At 55.6% G+C, this 24,634-nt stretch overlaps 3 protein-coding genes across 11 annotated transcripts in view; 2 read left to right on the forward strand and 1 right to left on the reverse strand.

Annotated features, from left to right (window-relative positions):
* Positions 1-7,487, forward strand: part of HDAC7 (histone deacetylase 7) — a 160,875-nt gene extending 153,388 nt beyond the window's left edge. For all 9 annotated transcript variants that reach the window (XM_058558417.1, XM_058558412.1, XM_058558414.1 and 6 more), the window contains 9 exons: positions 310-365; positions 541-628; positions 1,783-1,902; positions 2,139-2,236; positions 3,423-3,541; positions 4,217-4,350; positions 4,662-4,746; positions 5,998-6,136; positions 6,320-7,487. In XM_058558417.1, the coding sequence (XP_058414400.1) occupies positions 310-365; positions 541-628; positions 1,783-1,902; positions 2,139-2,236; positions 3,423-3,541; positions 4,217-4,350; positions 4,662-4,746; positions 5,998-6,136; positions 6,320-6,365 (885 nt within the window). In that variant the 3' untranslated portion in view covers positions 6,366-7,487. The remainder of the gene's footprint in view (positions 1-309; positions 366-540; positions 629-1,782; positions 1,903-2,138; positions 2,237-3,422; positions 3,542-4,216; positions 4,351-4,661; positions 4,747-5,997; positions 6,137-6,319) is intronic.
* Positions 7,488-8,485: 998 nt separating this feature from the next.
* Positions 8,486-16,621, reverse strand: SLC48A1 (solute carrier family 48 member 1). Its single transcript, XM_058558420.1, has 3 exons — positions 16,448-16,621; positions 10,377-10,544; positions 8,486-9,772 (listed from the first exon to the last, which is right to left on the reverse strand). Exons 1-3 carry the CDS (start codon positions 16,581-16,583, stop codon positions 9,636-9,638), a joined length of 441 nt encoding a protein of 146 aa, XP_058414403.1. The 5' UTR covers positions 16,584-16,621; the 3' UTR covers positions 8,486-9,635.
* Positions 16,622-22,737: 6,116 nt separating this feature from the next.
* The window catches only part of RAPGEF3 (Rap guanine nucleotide exchange factor 3), a 28,776-nt gene continuing 26,879 nt past the window's right edge, over positions 22,738-24,634 (forward strand). The window contains exon 1 of the mRNA XM_058558421.1: positions 22,738-22,822. Coding sequence (XP_058414404.1) covers positions 22,739-22,822 — 84 coding nt within the window. The 5' untranslated portion in view covers position 22,738. The remainder of the gene's footprint in view (positions 22,823-24,634) is intronic.

Consider the following 24,634-nt stretch of genomic DNA (forward strand, 5'->3'; position numbering starts at 1 on the left):
AAAGTGCTTAGCACAGTGCCAGGCTCGTGGTTTGGGCCCAGCACACAGTAGCTGCTGTTACGACAAAGTGACAGCAGCCAGGACACACCAGGGTGAGGGGTTCTGTGTTCATGTCCAGCCTAGAAGCAGAGGATGTCCAGCCTGGGGGCCGAGCACCTGGGCACTTCAGATCCGGCCCAGCCGCAGTCAGATGTGCTGGCAGCTGTTCCCTGTGGCTTCTCGGGGCCAGAGCCTGGGGCTGGGGCAGGTTCATGGAGATGTGGGTCAGAGGGCTGGCCATTGGTTTACAAGCGTTCTTTCTGTTTCTAGAACGGTTTTGCTGTGGTTCGGCCCCCAGGACACCATGCAGACCACTCCACTGCCATGTAAGGCCTGGGTGGGGTGAGGGGCAGGCCCCCAGGGCCTTCCTGTCAGGACATTCCCCCCCCTTCCCCTGCGCCTTCTGAGCCTGGGCCGGGCCAGAGGCGGGTGGAGAGAAGAGGCTGGAGAGGTGGAGGCTACGGAGGGAATGGGCTGCCAGGACCTCTCTTCCCCCTCCAGGGGCTTCTGCTTCTTCAACTCAGTGGCCATCGCCTGCCGACAGCTACAACAACAGGGCAAGGCCAGCAAGATCCTCATTGTGGACTGGGTAGGTCTCGCTTCCTGGCCCCTTCAGATCCAAGAGCCCTGTGGAAAGAGCCCTGAGCCTGGTGTCGGAAGATGTGGCTTTGTGTCCTAGTTCTGCTTAGCCTCCCGAGCCTCAGTTTCCCCCGGTGTAAGATGAGGAAGGTAGTAACACCCACATCACGAGGCTGTTGGGAGGCCTGGAGGGGGCGCTTCAGGGGTAGGCGTTCGGCCATAACAAGCTCCTACAATGGGAGGGGCCCTCTGAGTGTTGTTTTTTGGCCTCTATTAGCTTATTTCTGCAGATCTAATCGTGTCTGCATTTCCCCTACACGTAGCGACAATAACAATAATAGCAGATAACATCAGCACACCGCTAATTGCATGCAGACACTGGCAGTTTTACATGTGATGTATTTAATCCTGACAGTAAGCTGGGTTACAGCTGAGGAAAGTGAGCACAGAGAGGCTAAGTAACTTGCACACAGCCACACAGCTAGTAAGCCCTGAGACTGGGATTTGAACCCAGGCTGGGACATGCATCTACCGCTCTAACATCCATCTAACTACTGCCAACTACCGCAAGCTGTACCGCTCTGCACTGACATCTGTGAGGGGGACGTTCCGCCACAGATGCTGAGGACAGCGGAGGCACTTTCTTCTCTTGTGTCCATGCACAGTCTGTGGGTCACCAAGTGTAGGGCCACAGCTTTTCCCAGGAGGGGCGGCGCGGGGTCTCACGTACCTGCCCCTCTGTCGCTGAGCTTGGTTTCCGGTCACCTGCATCACTCATGACCTTGGGCAAGACACAGGCGAGGCTTCCTGACGTGTGTGATCCTGCACTCTTCCCTGTGCTGCTGCTAAGCCACCTCACATGCTTCCTCTCGCTGGCTGCCCTGCCCTTGGCACGCCTCCTCCCCTTCAGGGTCTCATATTATAGCCACCCCATCTAGCATGTTACATACATATCTATACACATATGGAGAGGCTGAGGCTCAGAGGGGGCCAGTGGCTTTCTTGAGGCCATTCAACAGTGTAGCTCTAGTGTCCCGACCCCCAGTCTAGGGTCCTGACCCTCAGAATGGTTACTGACCTCGAAACCCTTCTAACCTGTCCCAGTCTCCATCTCTCTGCTTCCTGACCTTCCCTGACCCACTGCCCGTCTATCTCCCTGCACAGGATGTTCACCACGGCAACGGCACCCAGCAAACCTTCTACCAGGACCCCAGTGTGCTCTACATCTCCCTGCATCGCCATGATGACGGCAACTTCTTCCCGGGCAGTGGGGCTGTGGATGAGGTAACCGTGTGTCCACTCCACACCTTCCAGCCCCGTTGACACTCCCTCGTGGCCCTTACTCTGCCTCTGCACAGCTAGCTGTGTGATCCTGGGCAGATTGTTTAGCCTCTCTGATCCTCAGTTTCTCCATCTGGAAGCAAAGAGGCTGGACGAGCTGATCTTGCCGCACTAACATCCTGGGATTCCTCTCCTGGGCCCCTGCTCTCCTCATGTCTCTCCTGCTTCCTGTTTTCCAGGTGGGAGCTGGCAGCGGTGAGGGCTTCAATGTCAACGTGGCCTGGGCTGGAGGTCTGGACCCCCCAATGGGGGATCCTGAGTACCTGGCTGCCTTCAGGTAAGTGCTTTGGGGGCCTAGAGGAGGCCCAGTCCAGCAAGGCAGCCCTCTCCTGCCCCTTTTCCCAGCAGCACCAAGGTGAAGGTGATCAGCTGATTTGTCAGCCTGTTGTGTAATTACTAGACATTGTAAGTCAGCCCCGGGGTGGGCCTTATGGACTGAGACGAACAAGAGGAGAGGCACTGTGACTGGCCTCTGGGGCCTGCAGTCCCGATGGGAAGGCAGGAAACACAGAATGAGGAAGTCAAAGGATGCTTCATAAAGTCACACATTACCAAGAGCCTATGCTGAACGGAGCACTGGCAGACGGGCAGGGTGGAGCGAGCAGAGCTACCTCATTCAGTCAGAGAAGGCTGCCTGGAGGAGGTGGGCTTTGCACAAGAGGTGAGAAACTTGAACTGTGGAGAAAGAGGAAAAGCAGATGATGTCCCTATAGGGGAGTTGCTTAGGAAAAGCCATTCTAGGAGAGGGGCTTTGGGCTCTGGCAGGAGCCCTTATGGATTTTACTCTGGAGTCCCTGTATACCAATTGGGAAAAGAGAACCCTAGAAGTAGGTCTCCAAGTACTTTCCTGGAGATATTCTCCATGAGAACTAATTCTGTAGGATCCCTGGACTGAAGTTCCTGGCATCTGTGTGCCTGGAGCCCGGGCCTTGAAAGACACCAAAATGGACCCCAGTGTTGGGCCAGGGATGGAGGGAGGCAGCTGGGGATGCTGGCAGGGGCAGAGGATGAGAGAATGGATCTGGGTGGCCCAGGACCTCAGAGGGTGTAGTCACCCTGGTCAGCTCTCAGGTGGCGAGTGGTGAGGTGTGGTCCCCTCAGTCCAAAGTGGGGGCAGTTAAGTACGGAGCGTTTCTAGTCCCCGAGGCTTAGTGACCCACCCTGTCCTGTGGCCTTGCCTACTGTGCCCCACACACACACATTCACTCCTCTTTCATGCCCTCTGGTGCCCCATCCTTCGCTCCTTCCTGCCTCTTGCCAGTTAAGAGCCCTGGGTGGCTGAGCCCTTGGGCTGTGCAGGGACATGGATGGCCAGCCAAAGTCAAGGAAGTTGGAGGGATCCACTAATCCTGCTGGGAGATTGGGTGCTCCACAGTAACACTGGCACCAGGCAGGGGCCCTCGGCCTCTGCCCCCGACCCCCCTGCAGGTGTGTTGAGCCCCCGTCTCCTCGCACCCTCACAGGATCGTTGTGATGCCCGTCGCCCGAGAGTTCTCTCCAGACCTGGTCCTGGTGTCAGCTGGGTTTGATGCTGCCAAGGGTCACCCCGCCCCACTGGGTGGCTACCATGTTTCCGCCAAATGTAAGGAGGGCCCAGCCCAGGGAGAGAACAGGGATGAGGGCCAGGCTGGGTGGGGAGGACAGCCTGAGTCGGGAAGGTGGCATTGGCCGGCCAGGCCGTGAGTGTGAGGACTGGGGTATGGTAGTCCTATGTTCTGTGTCCAGTCCTGTGGCTGGACCAGGTGACCAGTCGGTTCACCATGGAAGGCCTAAGCCACATCCTGGGGGCTTAAGTCTAATAGACAGCACGCCCAGCCAAGAGGACTCCCCCTCCTCAAATTGTGTCATTCTCAGGCTGGGCGGGCAGCTTCTCCTGAGGGAGGTTGGGGAAGAGCAGCGTTCTCCAACAGAGGGAGCCCGCCCAGCCTACCGGGCCACAGGGCCTGGAGGACAGAAAGGAAAGATAGTGTGGCTTAGTGAAAAAGACACAGGCTGGTGCTGATGCCCCAGGTTCAAGTCCTAGCCCTGGCACTTACTAGCTGTGGGGCCTTGTGTGATTCCCTCAGCTTCTCTGAGCCTTGAGTGAGGCATGGGTTTTACACGGGATTCCATGTGAATGCACTTGGGAAAGGAGCAATTTATGCATGAGTCATTGTTTATAAGAAGGAAGCAAGCAGGGAATTAACAGAGGTGGAGGGGTAGAGCGGGTCCACCTCTCCTCCACCCGACCCCCTGTGCCTCCCCACCCAACCTCTAGGTTTTGGGTACATGACACAGCAGCTGATGAGCTTGGCAGGAGGTGCAGTGGTGCTGGCCTTGGAGGGCGGCCATGACCTCACAGCCATCTGTGACGCCTCCGAGGCCTGTGTGGCTGCTCTTCTGGGCAACAAGGTGAGCTGCCCGCCCCCATCCATGCCTCTGTGGGGCAGGGAGCCCGGCTCTCCCAGGACTGCCCCAAAGAGCAGCGGGTGGGGCGCCTCCCTAAGGGCTCGCATATAGGGTGGGGGTGGCCAGGCCTGGAAGGAGGGGCACAGAGTGGACCCCTTCCTCAGGTCAGGTCTTTGGCCCACGTCTCCTGCCCTAGACAGAGCCAGGAGCACGTGCCTGTTTGTGCCCGGAAAGCCAGGGCCCTCGCAGTGGGAGAGAGCTGGGCCTCTGGGTCCCTGAGAGACTAGAGGCCGATGTACTATTTCGTTCTGTAGGTGGATCCCCTCTCAGAAGAAGGCTGGAAACAGAAACCCAACCTCAACGCCATCCGCTCTCTGGAAGCCGTGATCCGGGTGCACAGTGAGTGTGGAGAGAGGACACCCGCTGACCCTAGACTAGGGGGAACCTCAGGGGTCTGTTGCCCCCAGTGACCAGGGCTCTCAGGCTTCCAGCGCCAGGCAGGCCAGGGCTCTGCTGCTGGTCTGGACTAGGCTTCCTGTGAGTCATTCCAGCAGTAACGGTAGGACAGCCCCCCATGAGTGGATCCCCTCGGAGCCCTCTGGATGGACCTAGTGGGACCACCAGACGGTGGCCTCCTCAAGGTAGGACTGGCCTCCCATCTCCTGCCACAGCCCCAGGCCAGGGCCAGGGCCAGGCCTATAGCAACACTCAGGCCTTGTTGGCCAAAAGCACTGGTTCCCATCTTGACCCTCAGTCCTGGCCGCAGGGGCCTTGGAAGCTCTGCCCACTTTGGAGGCTGGGTCTTAGAATAACCCCACACTTGGAAAGCACTTTAAATTTTCAACTTCAGCTCGGCATCTATGGAGCACTTTATGTCAAGACCCATGAGCTATGCCAGGGATACACAAATGAATACAATAGATTTCCCCACATCCAGGGCTCAGCAGGGGGAGCGTGCATGACAGCAAAGACGTGCTGGCACTTTGAATGGAGCCCTCACACTGGGCCAGGCTGAGCTGGGCGTGTTCCTGGACGTGATTTCTCACAACAGTGGGCAGGAGGGTCATGTCCATGGTCTAGATGGGGCAGTGAAGCCCAGGGTGGGTAAGTGGCTTGCCAACGGCCACGCAAAGTAGCCGTGGTGATAGTCAGCTCTCCCGATGCCCTGTCCTCCCCTCCCACACGCTCCTGTCCTGTGTGCGGGGCTGAGCAGTGTTGGGGGCTGCATGTGAATGGGACGCTGTGCTCCAGGAGGCCAGGGGCCTATGAGGTCACTCTGATACAGACCCCATCCAGGGGAAAGTGGGTCCTACTGGTGCTCTTAGGAACCCCACAGCTGTGGGAATGGGTCAGAGGTGGCCTTTCAGCCAGACGGGTGGGAGAATGGCTTGGGCACTGGCTGGGCCCCCTCACAGCCACGCTGCATCTGCTCTGCTCACCCTGTCAGGGCTGTGGGGGGCCAAGTTGGGGAAGGTGTTATGTTGAGAGTAGAGGCAGGTAAGAGAGAGCCGACCCCAAACTGAGGACATGCCCACTTCTCTCGGGCCCTTGGCCTGAGATGTCCAGCCTCGGTATCAGTCTCGGCCGCATGGTGTGGCAGGGTGGATGGGCTTGTTTCCCAACCCTTTCTGACTCGGCTTCTTGCCCCAGGTAAATACTGGGGCTGCATGCAGCGTCTGGCCTCCTGTCCCGACTCCTGGGTGTCCAGGGTGCCAGGAGCCGACACAGAAGAAGTGGAGGCAGTGACTGCACTGGCATCCCTCTCCGTGGGCATCCTGGCTGAAGAGAGGTAATGCCAGACTCCTGGCCGACATCCTCCCCACCCCTTGGACGCTCCCAGCTTAGATCCCAGAACCCGGCACAGCCACGCCAGCCTTCCCAGGCTTCCTAGGAAGCTGGGCTAAGGGCCCTTCCTGGAGCCCAACCCGAAGCCCCTGGCCCTCCTGCACCCTCACCCTTGTTCCTCCCCCAGGCCCTCCGAGCAGCTGGTGGAGGAGGAAGAACCTATGAATCTCTAAGGCTTCTAAATGGATCTGCCTGCCCACGCTGCCCTTTGGACCTGGTTCTCCTCTGACCTCTGGCAACAGTGCCCATTCCTGGGGTCTTCAGAGATCCTTCGGGCAGGTAGTTGGGGCCAGAGAACAGCCCCTTGGCACTCACCCCAAGGAGCCTGAGAAAGCCCCTGGGTCTAGGATAGGGACCAAAGAGGACCCTGAGAGGGGGCAGGCTGGGCAGCCAGCCAGGCCCCAGTAGGGCTCTCCCAAGAACAGAGTCTACCCCTCTGGGGTCCAGGCCCCCGGCTGGGCCCCCATTCCTCAGGACTGCACAGAGGACTGGCTCAGCCGGGCCCACCCATAACCACTATTCTTGGCTCTGTAGACCCCGGACTTTGCACACAGCCCCAGGCTCCACACAGAAATGTGAACTTGGCCTCAGCTAGGGTGGCCCTTCCTAGGCTCTGAGGGCTGCAGTGGGGGGAGGAGGGAGGAGCAGGAGGAGTCAAGGGGTCCCCTATCCCTGAGTGCAGGGGGAGTCCCTCCTCTCGCCCGCTTCCTCAGATGACTCTGGAAGCTTCCCCCCACCACCACTGGGCAGTGAGACAAAGCTCCCTCCGAGAGCAGTCATCAGCAGGCCTCCCATCTGGTCCCGGCCCCTGCCAGAGGCCGCCCTGCGTCGACCATCTCAGTGCCCTGGCGGAGCAGACAGGTGCTCTTGGAGTTCTGTGCTTCCTGATCCGATGGTGCCAAACCCTTCATCTCCCCTCAGAAGCACAGCATGACCCCAGGGATCCCTTGGTCACTGCCCCCCGCCATGAGCCTTCTCTCTTTTTGGGGTCTCTGCCACTCCAGCTCTGACCCCTGCCCCACATAGGACTAGCTTGGCTGAGGGCTAAGGGGGTGGGAGAGTGGATGCAAGATGTGAGGGAGGGGAGGCCGCCCTGGCAAAGTCTTCACGGCTTCTGGGGTCCAGGCCTGGGGCCAAGAAGGAAAGTATTTGTGTGTGTGTGAGAGAGAGTGTGTGCGCGTGCGTGTGTGCGTCTTCTCCAGGACTACCATACCCTGTGTATGTATGCATGTTTTTGTAAAAAAGAAAAAAAATGGAAAAAAAATCTGAACAATAAATGTTTTATTTGCTTTAAAGGCATGTGTGAAAGGGCCTCCTGGGGATGAGGGGTGTGCGGTGGGCCTACAGCAGTATAGCACAGCGTGTGTCTGACTCGATGTGGAGAAGGGAGCAGGTCAGGCTGGGGGGTGGTCCCCCTCCAGCTCCTTGCTCCTCTGTGGCAGCTGCCTGGCAGGAAGAATTCATTCTGAACACACCCGAGCTGCCCTCGCCTGCCCGACCTCGGGGTAATAAGGAGGCGGCAGCTTTGGGCTGAGTCTACAGGCAGAGGGCCCGTTGTGGGGGTGGGGGATACACACTCGGCTCACTAGGGCATCCCCAGTCATGAATCAGACCTGCCTGGGTTCAGGTCCCAGCTGGGAGCTCAGGTAAATCAAGTCACCTGGCCTCCTAGGGGCCTGTGTTGATCAGTTAGAAGCTCCAGAAATAGACACTGTTTATGGTCCTTTCCTGCTCTAATGCACCGTGACTGAAGCACATACGGAGCCTAGCAGAGAGAATGGGGCGAGGCAACAGGCCTGGACATGCTCATCCAGTCTCAGCAGAGAGGAAGGTGCCAGGGCTGCCGGTGCCCGTCTTTATGGTTGAGTCAGCCAGGCTTCTCCAGCCGGCAGGAGTAGAGGCCTCGTTACCTCAGACCCGGCCCCAAGCCTTCAGAGCCTGTGAAAATATGACGGAGAGCAGGTTTATCCCCTTCCCCTCTGTCCTGGCCTTGTGGGTGACAGACACTGGATCCCACAGGGGCTGCTGAGGCTGTGCCCATGGGCATCCTGCCCTGGCTGGGGGTGTGCTCAGAGAGCCTGAGGAAGAGAGCTGAGCTGGTGGGCTCTGCACCTGCCAAGAGGGACCAGAGGGAGAGGGCCTCCAGCCCGAGACACTGACACCCTCCCCTGCCTGCCAGGGCACACTGTGAGCTAAGGAAATGGCTTAATGAGACAACTAGAGACCCACCAGCACCACCCTTCCTGCCCACCGCTCCCAGGTCCCACCCCCCAAGAAACCACCAGAGGCTGTCTGATACAAATGGCCGCTGTATTTCTGCTAAAGTGACAGTGACACAGATAAGGCAAAGAGCTGAGGGGGAGGACACGTCAGGTAGGAAAGGAGTGGACCGTGCAAAATGGCAACCTAACACAGACAGATCTTCAAGAGAGCCCTTCCCTCCCGAGTCAGGTGAGCCCTTGGGCCAGGGGACAGGCAGGAAAGCCGATTTTGTCCTTGAGAAGGGAGATTAAAAAAGATAACAGCTCTAGGTGAAGGGCAGTGAGTAAGGCGGGAGTGGGGGAGGCATCTCCTGGCCTGGGGTGATCTAGGGCCACGAGGGGCCGATGTGAAGAGGCGGAGCCGAGATGGAGAGCTGGAGGTGCCCTGGCAGTCTTGAGGGGTCTTTCCAGTCTACGCCGTGCCACCCCCTTCCCCAAAGCCCTTCTGGGGGCAGGAGCACCTTCCCCAAGACCCTTAGTCTGGCCTCATTCGGGGAGACCTGCTCTGGGGGGTGCGGTACGTGTACGCGGGAGGACTTCAGGTGTTGTGAAGGAGATGATGGTCTGGCACACGCGTGGGAGACCGGCTCTGGGTGGAATGGGGTGGGAAGAGGGACACTGAACTCTCTGCTCAAGTCCCCGGGCCTCGGGAAAAGACCCAAATGTTGCCATCCTGGGACCGATGAGCTAAGCTACCTGACCCTGGGGGAACAATAGGATGGAGGTGCTGGGTGGGAGTTGAGAGGTCTCTACTAGAGATCCATTACTTGATCTGACCTCCCCAGGTTCCCACCCCGGCCTGAGGGAGAGCTCCTGGGGCAGCAGGGACCAAGCCACCTGCCCACTGCCCCTTGCCCCCAGGCATAGGTCAAGGCCCTATGTTGCCCTGGTCCTACTTACAAAGATTCCTCACTGAGTGCTAAGAAAATAGATCCACTTGAAAAGGTCTAAAGCTGCCCTCCAGCCAGCCCAATGAGGAGCAACACGGCAGGACCCCTTTCCACGGCACCCAGGTCTCCCCCAAAGGGGACGGGACAGCTTCCCAGGAGACCACAGTCCTCCTAGTGTGTATGTTCTGCTGCAGTTCTGGGGTCCCTAAGGGGTAGAGCAGGCCCACCCAATGTCTCAGAGGCTGAGTCCAGGTCCTGAGGACCCCAGGGTGCAGAGACCTCACCCCCTGGGTCAGAAATCGCTGAGGATGCTGATGTCGGCAAAGTCAGCCCGGTAGCGGTGGGCGTAGAGGCTGAGCAGGAAAGCCCACTTGAAGGAAATGAAGCTCCAGACGCAGGAGAGGTAGTAACTGTTGGGGTCTGTGAGGCCTGCAGGGGAGAGGAACCCAACCATGACTTGAGAGGGCCTCACCCATGACCCCAGCCACCACGCCACAAGCCCAGGGCAACCCCTCCCCACAACCTCCAAGAGAGGCTGAACCAATCCAACGAGAGATGGACGCTGATAGAGCACTCAGGGTTTGCAGGCAGGAGGCAGTGGGGATGAGGGAAGGGCAGGGCTGGCCAATCACAGGTCTGTATCATCTACTCTGTTTCTGTGACTTTTACCCTAGGCCACATTCAACCTGCTTTACCATCAGACTCCCTTGGGGCAGGAGAGGCCTTTGGCTACTTGCTGGCTGCAGCCACCAGGGGGTGCTCCCATCCCAGAGCTGGGCCGAGAGACTAAAGGGTGCTGCTAATAACTGACTCCTGGTGCCGACCTGCAGCGTCCACCAGGCTCAACACTGCCCACGCATTAACCCTTCACCCCCAGGGGGTGGGTACTCTCATCCTGCCCACTTTAACGATGAGAAAACCCAGGCACAGGAAAGTTACGGGATCTGCTCAGTCCCTTGGACATGAGCTTTGGAACCAGGCCTCGAATCCCGGGTCCACCCCCCCAACACTCCCTTCCGGGCCCGGCCCTCACGCTGGTGTTGGGTGATGGCCAACACGAGGAAGGTGCAGAAGGTGGCGACGGAGACGGCCGAGAAGAGGACGCCCACGAAGAAGAAGCCGCGCAGCCCCTTGAGCCACGTCCTCCAGTAATCCTGCATGTACATCACGTGGGTCACCAGGACCCACAGCGCGAGCACACCTGCCGGACAGACGCGGTCAGCAGACTTGGTCAGCGGAGGGATGCTGCAGTTCCCCGCTCCTCACCCCACCTCCAGCCCAGTAACCCCGGGACCCCAAGGGCCCTTTAGGTCCACTAGGCCAGACCTATTTACATAATAAGACTAAGGTAATGTTGGCCTTTTCATTCTTATTCTCTCATGACTGTGGAGTGGAGTTTTCCAGAAGCCACATGGCTTTGTGGTATCACAAGGACTGGAATGCAAAAGCAGATAAGAGAATCTAGCTGCCTTCTATTAAGCCGGACATTAAAGAGATTTGCAAAAATATAAAACCAAGCCATTCTTCTCCCTAATTTTTTTGTTTTGGAAAACATGAATATTTCTCACAAAGAAATGTTATGTTAACACAATGTTACTTTTACTATTACTTTAAAAGCTTAAAAATGTCCTCAGTTTTAATTTCTAATATGGTATGGATCGATAGATATAACCCACATAAACAAAATTTCCTTGGGGTTACACTAATTTTCAAGAGTGTAACGGGTCCTGACGTCAAAGCTGGAGAACCCTGCAGTCCAGCCTGCTTTGCGGGAGTTCCAGCTGCCAACCCTGAGGGCCCAGCTGTGGGAAGCAGCCCTCCCACCCTGGTGCTCCACCTCCACCTCGCCCTCAGGGGCCACATCTGCAACATCTCAAGGCCGGTGGCTGAGCTCTTGGGCAGCCAGGCTCTTCTCAAGCTCTGTGCATTGGTCTCGCCGGATGAGGAGGCCTAGTGGTGAGACCTCCCAAGGCCACCCAGCACCCAAGTGGCTTCTTCTTGCTCTTGGCCAAACTCCATGTCACTCCCTCCAGTTTGCTGAAAGGTCAAGCCAGACACCCCCAGTCTTCCCAGGGCCTGCCCTCTGGGCCTGGCTGGGCACTTCCCCTATGACGCCACCTGCCACTCAGCCAATACAATGAGTGCCCTCTGTGCCAGGCTGTGCCTGCCGGCGCAGCCCGAAGAGTGGAACAAATATCAAGTCCATTGGCAAGGGTCTGGAACAGAGCTGCGGGGTCCCTGCAAGGGAGGAAGAAAGGGGCAGAGGCTGCAAGCTCTTGGCCTGTGCGTGGGCCACACGGGCTGCTGGATCCTAGAGTCAGGAGACCTTTCAAAAAGGGAGGCACACGCAGTACATGCAGAACCGCAAATGTGCAGAGGAAAGATAGGCATCTGGTTGGGGAGAGTGGTTATCTCTGGAAAGCTAGAGAAGGCAGGCAGGCTGATCGGGAGGTGGTGGGGAGAGGGCTCTGACTGAAGCTATGATGTTTTATTTCCTAGGCTGGGTGGTAAGCATAAGGGAGTTCGTTAAATCGTCTACACTTTTCCACATGCCTGAACTATTTCATAGATTTTTTTTTTAAGTCAAAGAGAAAAAAAAAGGCAGGGGGGAGCATCATCACAGAGCTATGCTCTGGTTACCAGCTCAGAGGCTGTCACAATTCAGGTGGCCTGGCAAGGGACAGAAAACCACGAGACTGCGAGCCAGGAAGCCTGGGGCCTGGCACGGCTGGGCCGCTCGTGACCTCTTGGTGCTTCCACATCTAAAAATGGGTGAGCCCAAAGGTCCCAGCCTGGACACTTGGTGACCTCAGGGTTCCACACCCTTGTGAGGGCACAGGCCCCCCAGCTCCTGCAGCTTCCATCCCACTGTCTGACCCACAGTCTCCCAGCTCTGCCCCTGCCCACCCCTGACCTTCCTTGGGGGGATGGCGACCTGGAATACGAGTCCCTCCAGCCCTGAGATCAGAGTGAGCCCGGACAAGCGTCTCTCCATCGCTCCCCAGGCAGGAAGCTAGAGCAGGCCAGAGTGGACAGAATAATAATCCCACAGTTTCAGCGTCCTTCTTACGTGATCAGACGTGTGCCAGCCACCCTTCCCAGAAGTCTTTCCTAATCCTCTCTTTTGCATCCTAAGTGTTCATTTGGGGAAGCTGTTTGGTTTCTTAAAGGGGCCACAGGAAGGAGGTTTATTGTCACTGAGCGCATTCAAGGGAGAGTCAGATGGGCACCTGCCTGGGGCAGTTCCACTTGCCCTCTGCCTCCTCGATGTGCCATGGAGGGGGTGGAGTAGATGAGCTCTGATACTCTTTACCACTCAAAGATTCTGGAAGCCAGCTCAGGAGGAAAATGAGGTCAAAGCAATTCCTCTGTGACTCAGCAATTTCTGGGTTAGGAAATGCTGAAATAGGGGCCTGTGGAGATGCCATCTCTTAGTCCACTGGCCATGCTCCAGTGGTTCCCCAAAAACACTCACTCCCACATACACCCACGTACCAAATGGGGCTGAGCTGGAAGAAAGGGAAGACGGCCATCTTGGGTGTTCCAGGTCCCAGTTCTTTGTTAATAAGCAGGCAGAACCTTACCCATCTCTCACTTCCCCGCACACAGGCCTCGCCTCCAGATAAACACAACCAGGTCTGGAAGCAGGCCCATTCCCGCCCACCCTGGCTCCCACCACTGTCCCTGGAAGAGGGACCTCCCCCACCAACTCCACCCAAGGTGGCCAGTGAAGGAGCAGCAGCTCCCACCGGTCCCCTCCCACACTTCAGGCAGGAGGCAACGGTCCCTCGGCCCTGCACCCTTCCCTGGGACACTCTGCGACTCCAGGAAGCCTGGTCTGCACAATTCAGAGCAGTTCCCCAGGCCCGCCCGCTGCATGCCCATGCCAGACCTCACCCATCACTCCACCCAGGAGAGCAGGGCTCACAGCTGACAGGCTAAGGGCAAGGAAGGCGCACAGTGGGTCAGTGAGTGTACCCCTAGAGGCCTGGCTGAGGTGAGGAAACAGAAGCAGCCCAGGGGAGCCCAGAGGGAAACACAGACGAGTGGGACACTGGGCCTGGGCCCCACCATGTCCTTGCACCCCTGCCTGGGGAAAGCAGGCCCCGGCAGCCCAGCGCTCCTCTCGCCTGCCCTCGGCTCATGCAGGAAGAACACAGAGCTGTTTAGACACTGGGGCAATTTTCCTGTTCTTTTTCTCTTTCCTTGGTCTTCTAGACCTAGGGCAAGAGTCTGTGTGTTGCCCCAGGGTTCCCAGAGCAAAACCATTTCTTCTGCAACTGCCCTTCCTCCAAGCCACTTCTTCCCAGACACCCACCAGGATGGGAGCGAGTGGGTCTCCACCCACGAACGCTCTTCCCACTAGACCCAGGGGCTCCATGGCTGACCCTGCCCCAGAAACCAGCACCCCCCACCAGCCTCTGCCTGGTACACAGGAGGAGAAGGAGCATGCTGGGGCTACCCTACGGTGACTCAGCAGTTTCTCGGCTGGAAAATGCTAAGTCAGAAGTGGAGTGCTCACACGTCAGTAAATCTGCTGATCCTTCACCCTCAAAAGAGGAAGAAGGCTGACTGGCTACAGACTCTCTTGGGACACACTCAGGGTGGAGAGGGTGCATGGCCCTGGCCTGCGACTCCTCCCCCACCTGCCACACCACCACCACCACCAGCACCACCGCCACCACTACCACCACCAAGCAGCAAGCAGCTTTGGCTCTTCCATGGCCACCTCCTGGTGTTGAAGGTCACGGTCAGGGAGGCACCAGCACCAGGGTCCAGCTGGTTGCTGCCCTGGCACCTCTCCATGCAGGCACCTCCACAGCTGGCCTGCCTCAGAGGCTGAGCCTGTGAGGAGGGGGAGAGGGCAGAGTCTGGATCAGAGGGAAACCCTGGGCCTCCCTGTAGCACAAGCCAGAGGGCCTTTTCCACAGCCCTCAACCGGCAACTGCGAGATGCGAGATTTGGAGAGGACACGAAATTGCAACATTTCACCTGGGGGTGTTCTCAGAGATCATCTCTTTCAGTGGCATCTCCTCCCACTCCTTACAGATGAGGAAACTGAGGCCCAGGAGGTCACACGGCGAGGTAGGGCTCACCTCCACCAGGCCGGACTCTGACACACACAGCTCTGATCCCAGGGATGGCCTCCCTACTCATCCCCAACCAGCCCCCTGGTCTCAGGTCTCATCAATGCAGCCACACGGCCTCTCCTGGAGACACCACCTTCCCACCTTTCCCAAGGGGAAAGCAGCAGGGCTGGCAGGAAACAGAAAAAACTGCAAGGAGAAGAGAACCATGAGAAACATGCAGAAAGCAAGGAGCCAGTGGTCTGTAGATCACTGAGCAGAGCGGGGCTGGCTGCCCGCAGGGAGGACAGGAACCCACAGGCATGAGAGCAGCCCAGCCGGGGTGCCCACCGCCCTTCCTTGGTGGTCCCCCATGCTCTGCTGGGCATTGCATGGGCTGTGGTTACCTCTGCCCCTCTCATGAGCAGAAACCTCACTTCCCATTCCTTCTCTACCCAGGGGTGGCACTCAGAAAGCTCAGCGGCAATGAGTAAATCTAATTTCTTTTTTCTTTTTTGTGAGGAAGATCAGCCCTGAGCTAACATCCGTGCTAATCCTCCTCTTTTTGCTGAGGAAGACCGGCTCTGAGCTAACATCCACTGCCAATCCTCCTCCTTTTTTTTCCCCAAAGCCGCAGTAGATAGTTGTATGTCATAGCTGCACATCCTGCTAGTTGCTGTATGTGGGATGCGGCCTCAGCATGGCCGGAGAAGCGGTGCGTTGGTGTGCCCCCGGGATCTGAACCCCGGCCACCAGTAGCGGAGCGCGCGCACTTAACCGCTAAGCCATGGGGCCGGCCCAATCTAATTATTTTTCAGTTAGTCCGTTTAGGGCTCTTTGGGCAGAGGATTTTAGTAATGGAATAAGATCATCATGTGTAAAAGTACTATCCTGACAAGTATTTTTTTCCAAAGTGCTTTCCCCCCACATTATTTCATGTCGCTGTGTAACCCTGGACAAGCTATTTATTTACTCTAAGCCTCCGCTTAAGCCTTATCTGTAAAATGGGATGATAATAATAATAATAATAATGCCTACTTCATAGGACTAATATAAGAATTGAATGAGATGATGGAAGCAGATTGCTTAACACAGTGCCTGACACACAGAAAATAATAGAAAAAAATGTTAGCAAGTAGAAATAATGTTTTGTTTTCACACCAATTCTACAACACAGAGAGGTTAATTGTGTGCCCAAAGGTGCACAGCAAGTACCAAGCATTGGTGAGCATGGGGCCTCCACCAGCGCGCTGCCGTTCTCACCCTGGCACTTGCCTCCCCTTCCCTCCTTCAGGCACAGAAAGGGCGGCCAGCGGGGTTTAGTAGAGCTAGGCCAAGGAGCCACAGCAGAGGGGTGGCAAAGGGACACCAACGTGGTAGAAAGAAAATGTCCGGGTCCTATCAGATCCCCAGGTCTCCGCTGAGGACTCTACTGGGGTGGGGTCCACCTTGGTAGGCAGACGGGCTTACCCAGGAACCCCCTGCCCTCCCCCTTTCCACTTACTCCTTCTCTGCTCTCCCCCAGCCCCCAGGGAAGGGGCGCTTGAGGGACGGGGATCCCCCAGAACAAGTGTGTGTGTGTGTGTGTCTGTGTGTGTGTGTGTGTGTGTATGTGTGTGGGGGGGGGGTCTTCACACCTAGCCGTGTGAAGGGGGTGCGAGAGAACCGGCCGCGCAGGGTGGACGCTGTCCTGGGGCAACTGTCACCGGCAGAGAGGCCGCCGCGCTAACCTGGGGGGAGGGGAGGGGCGGCAGGCGGCGCGGCAGGCTGGGCCAACCGCAGAGGCGGGACGTCGGCGCCCCGGGGTCGCGCCGGGGCTCGGGCGGCATCGGGTCCCGGAGGCACCCGGAGAATGCCCGGGAGGCCGGGGCCGCGCGGGGCCTGCGCTGCCAATGGATGTTTTTGGGTAAACACCCCACCCACCCCGCGCCCCGGGGAAGCGCCGCCCGCGCGGAGCCTCCCGGAGCGGCTGACAGCGCCTCCCCGCCGCCGCGCGCCCGGAGCCGGGCCCCGGCGCCCCCCGCGCGCCCCGGGGTACCTGCGAGCCCCCCCATGGCCGCGGTCCCCGGCTGCCTGTAGACCACCGTCCAGACGAGGAAGATGGAGAAGCCGGCCACGGAGCTGAGGCCGGAGTAGGCGGCGCGGAGGCCGAGCTGCAGGCGGGACGGGGCCATGAGGCTGCGGGCGCCGGGCCGGAGGGCGACAGCGGCCGGGAGTCACAGGTGCAGGGCCCGGAGCCGGCAGCCGGGAGCCCGGAGCCGCCGGCCGCCCCGCGCTCCGCCCCCGGCCCGCCCCCCGCGCCGCCGGCACAGCGCCCTCCCCGGCCGGAGGCCGCCCGCGCCCGGAACCAGCCCGCACGTCTTGGGCTTTGCCAAGTGAGGTCCTCGGGCTGCCTCATCGTTTGGAGATGCCTGTAAAAAAGACAGGTTCCGGGGCTCGTCCTCAGACCTACCGTATCAGGATATTTGGGCCTTGGCGGGGCCCGGACGTATACATATATACCAGCCAGCTGCGGTGATTACTTTTAAAAGTTAATCTCTGAATAAGAGGCACTTTCTAGTTTAAAATTTAAGATTTAAATGTCTCATTTCAAATTAAGATATAAAAATTAAGAAATATATGAAAGTACACAGTGAATATGATTCCTTCCCCCCTGCCCTATCAACCAGGTTCCCTCCCCAGAGTTGCTTTACGCACATCTTGGAAGATTCTTCACGCTGAAGTTTGAGAACCCCTGTAACCAGCACCTTCTAACCTCAAACACCTTAGCCTCATCACAGCTACTCTTTCCTTTCACCTCCGCAAGCCTCAGGCCGGGCCCTCCCCCCCCCCCCCCCGTCAAATACTTACCAAACGTCACCCCTGCCCCCAGAATCCGACCATTCTAAAGTAGACACTGGAATCTATGGCCGGAGCATATGGAGCTCCCACCGTGGGCCCAGCTTCATGCTGCCAGTGGGAGGGAAAACCAAATATAACCCAGAGCCCTCGAGCACTTATGATCTAGCTGGGGGGCCCATCACATACTGCACAAAATACAGAGCCAATATCCCTTGCATTGGTTTTCTTTTGCTGCTGTAACAAATTACAACAAATTTAATGCCTTAAAGCAATACACGTTTATCTTACAGTTCTGTAGGTCAGGAGTCCAAAAATGGGTCTCACTGGGCTGAAATCAAGGGGAGGGCAGGGCTGCCCTCCTTCTGGAGGCATAAGGGGAAAATCTGTCTCCTTGCCTTTTCCAGCTTCTAGAGCACCCATGTGCCTTGACTCATGGTCATTTTCCTTCATCTTCAAAGCCAACAATCACATTACTCCAACCTCTGCTTCTGTTGCTACATCTCCTTCTCTCTCGCTGACTCTGCTGCCTCCCTCTTTTCCCTTATAAGGACCCTTGTGATTAAGAACCCGGATAATCCAAAATAATTTCCAGATCTCAAAACCCTTAACTTAATCACATCCGCAAAATCTCTTTTGCTGTGTAAAGTAACATATTCACAAGTTCTGGGGATTAGGACATACATATCTTGGGGGGGGGGCGTTATTCTGCCTGCCACGCCTGGAGGGATATAATCTCCATGTGCAGGGACCGTACCACTTTCCTTCACACCAACACCTAGAAGAGTGCCTGGCATGCGATAGCCCCTTAGTAAACATTTTTGAATAGATGAATGAGAGTGAATGGAAGTAAGCCTCAAATAAAGATAAAGGTGGTCATATACAAGAAATCTAGGCAGGGCAGGATTAATTGCCAAATGAGTGACATAAACCAGTGTAAACCGCATTTACTTCACTTCAGAATAATCTGGGGAGGTTCTTTAAAAAGAAAAAAGACCCCAAACTCCGGACCTGGCCTACTAAATTTGAATCTTGAGAGTATATTTCTTAATGAGAAGTGATTTTAATGTGGTGAGCTCAGCACCCAGCCCTCCTTAGGGAGCTGCTGACGGAGAGAGTTAGAGCTGGCCGTTCAGAAGAGGGAGCAAGTCCATGGTCCAGAGTACACGGCCACGGATGGTTTCAGCGCTGGCCGGCTAGGATAATACTGCAGGTAGTAGGAACAGCATGTGTACAGCCCAGAGGGAAGAAATAACATGGCAGCTTTGGGAAACTGTAAGTAGTTTGTGGTTTGTAGGTAAAGTGGTGGGTTTTGAGGTTAGAAATGTTCTGAATGTAAAGGGTCCTGCATGCTCTGCTAAGAAGTCTGTCCCCATCCCCATGGAGCCAGGGGAGGGAAGAAACAGTTCTGTATTCTAGAAATGTGGAGGGTAATCATTTGAGGGTGACTTGCCTATGAAAAGACTAGAAGCAGAAAGATCATTCAGACAAGTCCTTCATGTCTCTGTGCTTTAGTTACCCCACCTATAAAATGGGGACAGAAGTGGTATGTGCTTCAAGTGTTGTGATGAGGAGTCAGTGCTTAGAAGAATGCCTTGCACACAGTAGGTGCTCAATAAATGTCAGCAAGTATGATTAGTGGTAGGAGCACTGCTGCCATGTCAAGAGATGATGAGGGGAGTCTGAAAGGTGATCCAGGCAGAGGCAGTGAGAATTGAAAAGAAGGAATTGATTTAAGGGCTAAGCCGTTTGAATCTTAAAGGTCAGGTAGGAATTAATGAGCTGGGCAGACAGAAGGGAGGAGAGCAAAAATATTATGAGTGGACATACCAGGGGTATTGGAGAGCAGTAAGCAAACTTGTTATGATGGAGCGTGAGATTGTGTAAGAAAATAATGAGAATTATGTAATAGTTGTGTGGGCCAGGTTGTATAAGAAGGTGAAGAGCAGGCTGAAATTTTTTCTTAATTGAGGAAGCAATAGGGAGCTGTTAAAGGATTTTACACTCAGATGGGTCACCACTTACTGTGTAACCCTGAGCAGATTCCCCTAACTCAATAGAACTTTCTGCCCAGAAGAAAATATTCTATATCTACGCTCTCCAAAATGGTAGCTGCTAGTCACCTGTGGCTATTGAGTATTTGGTATGTGGCTAGCATGACTGAGGAACTGAAATTTTAAATTGTATTTCATTTTAATTTAAATAGTCACACCCGGCTAGTGGCTACCTTATCAGACAGCACAGGAACCTCTCAGGACCCCTGTTGAGCAGTCTATATAATGGGAATGATGATGACATCCCATAGGCTTGTTATAACCATGGAGATATATTGAGACACTGCAGTTGAAGCACTCGACACAGCAAGTCAACAAATAATCTTCGCTGTTGTTGAAATTGTTGTTATTATTACTGAACAAGTGTAGCATGATGTAAGCCATGTATTAGGAAGATTATCTAGACTGTGGTATCCAGGTTAGATTTGATGGTAAAAGAAAATTGTAGAAGAGAAAGCATTCACGAGGCTATTTCAGTGGAAAGGTGTGGGATAATTAAGACCGTATCTGGAGAAAGACCATGAGAATGGGAAAGAATGGAAGGATTATGGAACTGCAAAGCACTTGGGTGTGCATTGCACATTCTCTTCTTTCCACATCAGCTTCCTTTCCAAGGTACTTTCAGAGAGCACATTTCCATCCCAACCCAAGACAAACACCACTGCCCCCTCCCCCCAAGACAGACACCCACTCTCCCTGCCTGCAGCAGAGCACACTAATGCTCACCATTAGCATCTCTTCTTCTGGCACAGGACCTACTAAATTTGAATTTTGAACACTTTCCAGCTTCCTCGAAGTTAAATTGATACCATGGGATCGAGTTCTGAGCAATGGAATCGAAACAGAAGCAATGTGTGCCATTTCCAGGCTGGGCCCATAAAAATCTCCCATGTACCCTCCATCCCCTCTTCCCATTCTGTGACTTTAGAAGCCACATGTTGAAGACAGCAGCGGCACGTGATGGAAAGAGCCTGGGACCCTTGAATGAATGAATGGAGCAGAACCCCCCCATGCCCCAGACCCTCATCGGACGGTAATATGAGTGAAAAATACACCTTCGTTGTGCTAAGCCACTGAGATTTTGGATTGTTTGTTACAGCTAACGTTACTACCCTAATGCACCATCCCTCATTCCATTTCAGGTCATGTAAACATATCCCGTATGGACAACCTGTCTGAACCATCAATCCCTCTGAATTCACTTTTGAATTGGGCCCTACCAATATTAAGACAGACTCCTAACTCCCACCCACAGACATCTTGCCTGCTAAGACATTTCTTCCTTACTCCCCTGAAGCGGGCACATTCCAGACATACATCTCTTCCCACAATGCTACGTCAGGGATACCCCTCCCGAGCTATATTCCAGTTGATTGAGTTTATTGGACTTGTCAGAGCTTCCTCCTCTCTGCTCCTTCATCCCCACACTGAGGGACCTCTGATGTTCTTTGGGGCATGTCCTTGTTTACTTGTGCTCCAGCCCCAAACCTTGGCGTCATTTCTGAGTCCTCCCTTTCTTTCACTCCCTACATCCAATTCACTAGCAAGCGCAGCTGGGTCAGCCCTGTCCCTTCTCTCCATCTCCTGCTACCAACCTGGTCCAGCCACCATCATCACTACCTGCCCCCTGCAGCAGCCCCTAACTAGTCTTGCTCTGCTCATTCTTTCCCCTCCAGTCCATTCTCCAGCCAGCAGCTGGCGTTATTTAAAAATAGCAACCAGGGCCAGCCCCGTGGCTTAGCGGTTAAGTGCGCGCCCTCCACTGCTGGCAGCCCGGTTCAGATCCCGGGCGCGCACCCACGCACCGCTTCTCCGGCCATGCTGGGGCCGCGTCCCACATACAGCAACTGGAAGGATGTGAAACTATGAGGTACAACTACCTACTGGGGCTTTGGGGGAAAATAAATAAAAATTATAATTAAAAAAAATAAATAAAAATAGCAACCAGAACACTCCCCCTGCTTAAATCCTTCCAGTAGCTTCTCATAGCTCTTCGGGTAAATCGATCAGGGTCTTGATGATTACAGCGAGCCTCACCCTGCTCATTTCACTGCAGGCACATTGACCTTTCTGTTTCCCGAACTTGCCAAGCTTGTTCCTGCCTCAGGCTCTTTGTACTTTGTGCCTGGAAAGCTTTTCTCTGAGTGCTCATAAGCCTGATCCCTCATCCTTCACGGCTCAGCTCCAACGTCACCTCCTCAGAGAGGCAATCCTGTCCTCCCTACCTAAATATGATCCCTCACTCTGTTTCATTTCCTTCAGAGCACTTATCCCTCTGTGACATTGTCTTATGTATTTTTTTATCCTTTCCACCCCCACCCTCCCCATCTCATCGGAATACAACCTCCATGAGGACTGGGGCTTATCTGTTAGTTGACCAACTCCTCTCAGTTTGCCCTGGACTGTCCTGGTTTTACCACTAAAAGTCTCGCATCTCAGGAAATCCCTCAGTCTAGGGCAAACCACGATGGTTAGTCGCCCTACCACCTGCCTTGATCACTTCTGTATTCCCAGTACCTAGTCTAATGCCAGGTGCAGAGATAGGAACTCCACAAATATTTGTGCAGTCAGTAAAGTATGGCTAGCTGTCCATAAAGAATTCTTTGATCCCGGCTCTAGGGGGCAGCCTTCTCCAACCTTGTGCCTGGAGACCCAGCTTTGCAAGGTTGGGCTAAAATCTCCTGTGCATTCCGATGCTGGCGGCCCGGGTTCAGATCCCGGGCGTGCACCGACGCACCGCTTGTCCGGCCATGCTGAGGCCACGTCCCACATACAGCAACTAGAAGGATGTGCAACTATGACATACAACTATCTACTGGGGCTTTGGGGAAAAAATAAATAAATAAATAAAATTAAAATCTCCTGTGCATGAATTTAGGTAGGGAGTTCCACAAGATTCTCCCCAGAACTCACGTGGTCCTCTTGCCCACCCCCAGCCCTTGTGGGGTTCAAGGCTGAGGACCCTGGTTAAGGCAGCTTGTGGCTGACACAGAGGTGGATCCACTCTCCCCACCCTACCTCGGCTCCCCCTCCTGCAGCTTCGTCTTCCTCCTGAGGTCAGGCTGATAGACCACAGAGCAGAAAGGACTATTCTAGAGAGGAGGAGCAGGTGGCTCGCTGCAGGGAGGAGCTGGCCCCATCACAAGCATCCCAGCTGCCAAGGCTGCAGGAAGGAACCCAAGTGGAGGACTCAGATCCGGGGGGTCACTTTCACCCCACTCCCAGTGCTGTTGCCCAGGGCTGTGGCTGCCTTCTCCCCCTCGAAAGGGATGTCTTCACTCCTCAGGGCTAGAGAGAAACTGCTCACAGTCTGGCTTCTCACTGAGATCCCACTTCCTCTGCCGGCCCACTGACAGCCTGGAGGTCCATGCAGAGGACAGGATGCTAAGTGAGAAGATGCTGAGCGGAAGCAACAGGTCTCTGAGCTCAAGAGCTAAATGAGCATCAGAGGCAGCGAAGTGAGTAGAGGAGGAACGTGTGTGTGCAACTTCCATCTCCTGACCCGAACCCCACAGTCACAGGTACCTACTCCAATTCTCTTTTCCCTTCCACTGTGGGGTTGTTGTTGGGGGTCGGGGGAGAGGTAAAGCCTGCAATTAACCTCTCCATGGACTTGCACCTGGTGCTGTGGGGGGTGAGAGGATGCTAAGCTGAGCGCAGGAGGAGAGGTAGTAACTCTTGCTAAAGGACAATAAATGACAAAGCCTGGCATGAGGATTAGTACATATTTGTCCTTTAGATTTGAATGTGGGGATTGGATTCATTGAATGAGAAAGTCACCAGGAGGCTTGATTGGTAGACGCAGATCCCCCTCTCGCCCAGCTGCAAGGGCCCTGGTGAAGTACAGGGACTAGAAATAAGGCTGTCACCTGTGCCTAGTCCAGAGCATGGGACCCAGGAACAGCACCCTAGAGAGGTTCAAGCGGCCACATCTGAGGGGGCTTCCTGGAGGAGGAAGGGGAGGGATTAAAGATGGACTGAGGCAGTGCGAGGAATGGAGAACTGGGTGGAAAGGGATCAGAGAGAAAGACAGATAGAGGGAGCCGTGGGGGAGGTGAAAAGGACCCATGGCAGGACTGGGGGGAGACTCGGGCCGGCCCCGCGGCTTAGCGGTTAAGTGCGCGCGCTCTGCTACTGGCGGCCCGGGTTCGGACCCCGGGCGCGCAGCGACGCACCGCTTCTCCGGCCATGCTGAGGCTGCGTCCCACATACAGCAACTAGAAGGATGTGCAACTATGACATACAACTATCTACTGGGGCTTTGGGGAAGGAAAAAAAAGAAGGAGGATTGGCAATAGATGTTAGCTCAGAGCCGGTCTTCCTCAGCAAAAAAAAAAAAAAAGAGGAGGATTAGCATGGATGTTAGCTCAGGGCTGATCTTCCTCACTAAATAAATAAGTAAATAAATAAAAGGAGAGGGGGAGACTGGTTTACCTATTTAACTCCGAAACCTCTCTTGAGGGCCTCTGTACCCAAGGCCCCAACTGTGCAAGGCGTGCAGCCTTGAGCAAAGCAAGGCCAGCTTCTGCTCTCCGGAGGCTTTCGTTCTCTTGGAGGAGGAATCAGTAATAATTAGGCAATGATTTAATTTCTGTTGTGGTGAGTGCCAGGCATGTGGCAGGGAAATAGGGCCCTGCAGGGGGGGACCCTGACACAGGCTGGGTCTCTGTGGGGGAGGAGAACCAGGTTGGGGGGCGGCAGCAGGTGAGAAGCCCCTGCTTTGCCTGGCACTGAGGGGCCCAGCAGGCACCCACCCTCAGCTAAGGCCTGAGGAGCCTGGGGCCTGGGGAGAACTGAAGCTTAGATGAGGGGAAATGAGGGGAAATGCAGAGTCCGGTGGGAAGTCTGAGCAGCTGGTGTCTGCTTCTCCATCCTGGAGGCCAAGACTGATACCAGGAAAGGAGGGAGCTACCGGCTGTCTCTCAGGCAGAACTGCAGACTTCCTCTCCCTTTTCCGTTTCCCTCTCTGGACCTCATTTCTCTCCGTGTCCCTCTCTGGACTCCATCTTTGCAGCCTCCCCTGGGCTTTCACTGTGTCCTCTCTGGAGGGAGGAGATGGGCAGTGGGGCTGGTGTCCAGAAGTCTTTGGATTGTTCAGCTTCCTCTCTGGCCCCAACACTTCCCGAGTGGGATTTGGGGCAGGATTGGGGTCTGCTCTGATGCTAGGAAGGGGCTTCTCTCTCTGGCCTGCTTGCCTGATTACTCACCTCCTTGCCCCCACCTCAGCCGGTGCTCTGAATCCAGATAGAACCAGGCATCTCATGAGCAGGGACCAGGGCCCTACTAGGACCCCTGCCTCAGGCTCCTGCAGTGCCCTTGCCAAGTCCCTAAAG

The sequence above is a fragment of the Diceros bicornis genome, chromosome 17 (genome assembly GCF_020826845.1).
Source record: "Diceros bicornis minor isolate mBicDic1 chromosome 17, mDicBic1.mat.cur, whole genome shotgun sequence".
Taxonomy (NCBI): domain Eukaryota; kingdom Metazoa; phylum Chordata; class Mammalia; order Perissodactyla; family Rhinocerotidae; genus Diceros; species Diceros bicornis.